This window comes from Etheostoma spectabile, chromosome 8, assembly GCF_008692095.1.
Source record: "Etheostoma spectabile isolate EspeVRDwgs_2016 chromosome 8, UIUC_Espe_1.0, whole genome shotgun sequence".
Lineage (NCBI taxonomy): Eukaryota > Metazoa > Chordata > Actinopteri > Perciformes > Percidae > Etheostoma > Etheostoma spectabile.
This window is the reverse complement of record NC_045740.1, coordinates 5,579,409-5,583,054: the sequence shown is the minus strand read 5'-3', so window position 1 is coordinate 5,583,054 and position 3,646 is coordinate 5,579,409. Positions and strand designations below refer to the sequence as shown.

Below are 3,646 nucleotides of genomic sequence, written 5' to 3'. Positions count from 1 at the left end.
AGAGAGAGAGAGAGAGAGAGAGAGAGAGAGATCTCAACATCTTAGTGCCGATATTAAGTTAATTAAAATCACATTAAGTAGGCATAAGAAAAATAAATAAAAAAAGCCGATCATATCTTCAATTGTCGATATATATATGATCTGCCTGCTAATCGGCACAAACCTACTATCATTAAAACAATATTTTACAGGAGTCTACTGATCTGATGTCACATTTTGAACCAGTTTGAACATGACTGAAGAAAATGCAGATGTCCCATGACAACAGCAGTTGCCACTTAGCAATACCATGATTATTTGAGAAAAGGGTATCCGCAAAAGAGAATTTTGTTTGGAACATTCAAAGGTTTTTCATGCAAAGGTTTTGACTTCTTTGAATTTATGCATAGTTTACTATGCAATAAATTTACCTGAATTCATCAATCTTTAAAATGTGCTTGTTAGATTAGGATATACTTCCACCGAAATACTTTGTGATATGGATTTTGTCCCAGCCAATTAAAACCAGACTTAAAATTGAGGTAATTTGAGGCCAGATTGCTTAAGGATGCAATAAAAGCGGGAATCTGAAACTAGAGGAAAAGTAAACTTCAATCCTGGAAATACAACATCCCTGCAGCATACCTCTGTTTCCGTGGTCCACTCATCCCCTTGCTCCTTCTCACTGCTGTTGTATGTGCCGTCTGGAATGAACTGTCTGTTTATAAACTGGAGGGAAATAAGCAAAAATCAGCACAATGCTAAAAAATAATATCAGTCCAAAGGCTTCACTGGAAAGGGGAAAATTAATCTCACCTCTGTTGTTTCCATCGCAATGGGCTCTGTAAATTCCTCAATTATTTCAGTTTCTGTAAAGAGAAAATCTATTTAGAGAATGCAGTGCTGGGTTCTTTATGACTTCTTTACATTAGCATTTTAAAAAATAGCAAGTTTAATGTAGCATGACTTCAGAGAATGGTCAGGACCTTGATCAGCAGCCTGTTCTTCTGCTTCTGACGATTCAGCTGCTGTTGCGGCTGCTGCTGCTGAGGCTGGTTCTTCTTCCTCCTCCTCCTCCTCCTCTTCCTCTTCCTCCTCTTTACCACACACACCGTTTTGGTGAGATGGAATCCGGTCAAAGTACCCACTCAGCAGAACCTGGTCCAAAGTCTCTCTCAGTGCCTTGTCTAGCAGAAGAACAACATTGTAAGCAACGTATTGGAAAGGCAAGTTGCACACATCACAATGATCTAACCATTATGTTGTGAGCTTGGAACTAAACATCGTTTAGGTTGGAGCGATGTTGAACTGATTTCACAACTCAGCTTGCAAAATAGATGAAGATACACTTGAACAAAGTCCTTTAAACTCCTTAGTGATATTTAGAGGAGCAACGATTGGTTGATTAATTGATTGAAAACTAAATTCAAATCTGCAACTATTTTAATCATCAATGACTTGTTTGTCATTTTTTAAGCAAAAATACCAACAATGATGGTTCAAGGATCTTAAATGTGAGAATATGTTGTTTTCTACAGAACGTAACGCTAACGTCACTTTTTGCTTAAGAATATCGTGTTGGGCTTTTTTTTACCGTTTTATTGTTATAGACAAACAATCAATTACATAAAAAAATAACTGCAGCTTAATCCACAATGAAAATAGTTTTATATTTTTCTGTTACAGCTCTAGTATCATTCATCCAGCCTCCAACTAAGATGACAATCATGAACAACACAGCTATATTATCAAAACATAATCTCAACTGGTGGGTTTTCAGTTTGCGGTCAATAAAAACCTGAATTGATTCCAGTTTCTAAAATGTAAATATTTGCAAGTTTTTGTAGTCTATGATAATTAACTGAGTGTGTGATATAAAAACACACATAATATAAAAAAATAAATAACTGAAGGGTCGTTGGTGACAGGATACTGGGGAGAAGCAAGGTTAATGAGGCCAAATAATCATTGAAATTCCGCTAGCCAGACACTGCACTCTGCAGCAAGCAAAGCCAAATACAAATACAGTGCTTTTATTTGATCCCAAACTCAACATAGCGTGCATGACCAGAAGTAATTTAAATAACCACTTTAACACAAACCAAAATCTCCATATCTATCTATATAATTCAGTTTTTAAAACTAAATAAGCAACAACCAAAGCTTAAATTCAGAAAAAACATCTTCAGATATTGTTTAACACACAAAAACCTTCTCCAGACAGTGAGTATGGTTTGAATAGATTTGATTGACGGTCGTTTGACAACATCAGCAAGGAACCCCACAACTACAAACCGTTCCCTAAACCTGACTGATGTACAGTATGTAGGGGACATCATTTTCCCCCCAACTGTTCAGAAGAAAACAAAAACAAAAGATGAACTGAAACTATGGTAGCATTACCAGTACTCGCGTGATTTTAAAAAAGGTTCCACAACTTGGTAGGAGCTAAAGTGTCCTAAATTGCTGACTAGATAAGACGTATGCTACAATAACAATTCAGTCAGACAATTACAATTTTTGCTCATCAGTCACAACAGGTCCGTGTCATTTCCGTAACTGCCTCGGGCCTAGTAGTCTGCTGCTGGCTGAGTAAATATCACAGGTGGCCCAATCCCAAAGTCCAGACTCACAGACTATAGTGCGTGCTCTCGTAGGTTGTCCCAATGTTGAATTTCAAAGAGTGTGAGGGTTTAAGAACAGACTTACCAAGCCCTTTCCATGAGTCTGCATTGATGCAGACTTCAGCAAAGGGAATTACCCCCAGTTCAAAGCGTTTACCACGGAGATCATAGGGAAATCCAGAAATTACAAAAGGTAAACAGCAGCATGGCACATGACCATAGAACGGACTTGTTGTCCAATTTTTAAAATAAGAGTTGGAAAAAGCCATCTCCTGTTCCTTGGCCGTGTGGAAAGCAACAATCTTAAAATGAAAATAACCAAACCGGCAAATGTCAGCAACATCTTTGTTATTAAACGACACCAAGGTAAGGTGATCTTGTGAAGTGCTGTGCCAATCCCATTTATACCTATCCGAGCCCATGTGGCCTCACACACTCAATCACTTAGCACCCAAGATCAATTAAGTCTGTGAGTCTTTAGTCCTCAGGGCTCACTTTGGGATTGGGCCATTGAGTCACCAAATGGGACCTCCTTGCTGAGGTTTAAGGGTTGGCCGGTGTCCCTATAGTGAACTGTGTCCTAATATGGCTTCAGAGATCTGGCCAGTGGAACCACCGGCGACAGGGCCACTGGCACCCTGCCCTGCTGCTGAATCAGGATAAGCCCACAGCGCTCAACCCCCAAGCAGAATGCAGCAGTGCAAGTCCTGAAGCCAAATCGCTGAGAATGCAGTACGCCAATATCCCCAACTCCTGATTATTCACATCACTGCACACATGCTGCATTAACAAAAAAATGCACATGCTAAATGAACATATTAAGACTGGTTAATGGCCTGTAGTACCTTACAACAAGGTTTTGTATAAAGCATTTGACAACTTTATCTACCTTGCCTTGGGATTATTCAAACGTAAATGACAAATTACTTATGGCCAGCTTCAACACAATAAAAAGCTTGCAGATGACTGCTGTGTCACCAACCATCTGATAAAATGTCCTGCCAATAATATCCTCACCACGGGCTGGGAATCTTTAATAAAAA

General features: G+C 39.0%; 1 protein-coding gene across 2 annotated transcripts in view; it reads right to left on the bottom strand.

Annotated features, from left to right (window-relative positions):
• The window catches only part of caprin1b (cell cycle associated protein 1b), a 13,323-nt gene that overhangs the window by 6,271 nt on the left and 3,406 nt on the right, over positions 1 to 3,646 (bottom strand). For both annotated transcript variants that reach the window (XM_032523854.1, XM_032523855.1), the window contains exons 7-9: positions 966 to 1,166; positions 796 to 848; positions 625 to 708 (exon numbers count right to left, since the gene is read on the bottom strand). In XM_032523854.1, the coding sequence (XP_032379745.1) occupies positions 625 to 708; positions 796 to 848; positions 966 to 1,166 (338 nt within the window). The remainder of the gene's footprint in view (positions 1 to 624; positions 709 to 795; positions 849 to 965; positions 1,167 to 3,646) is intronic.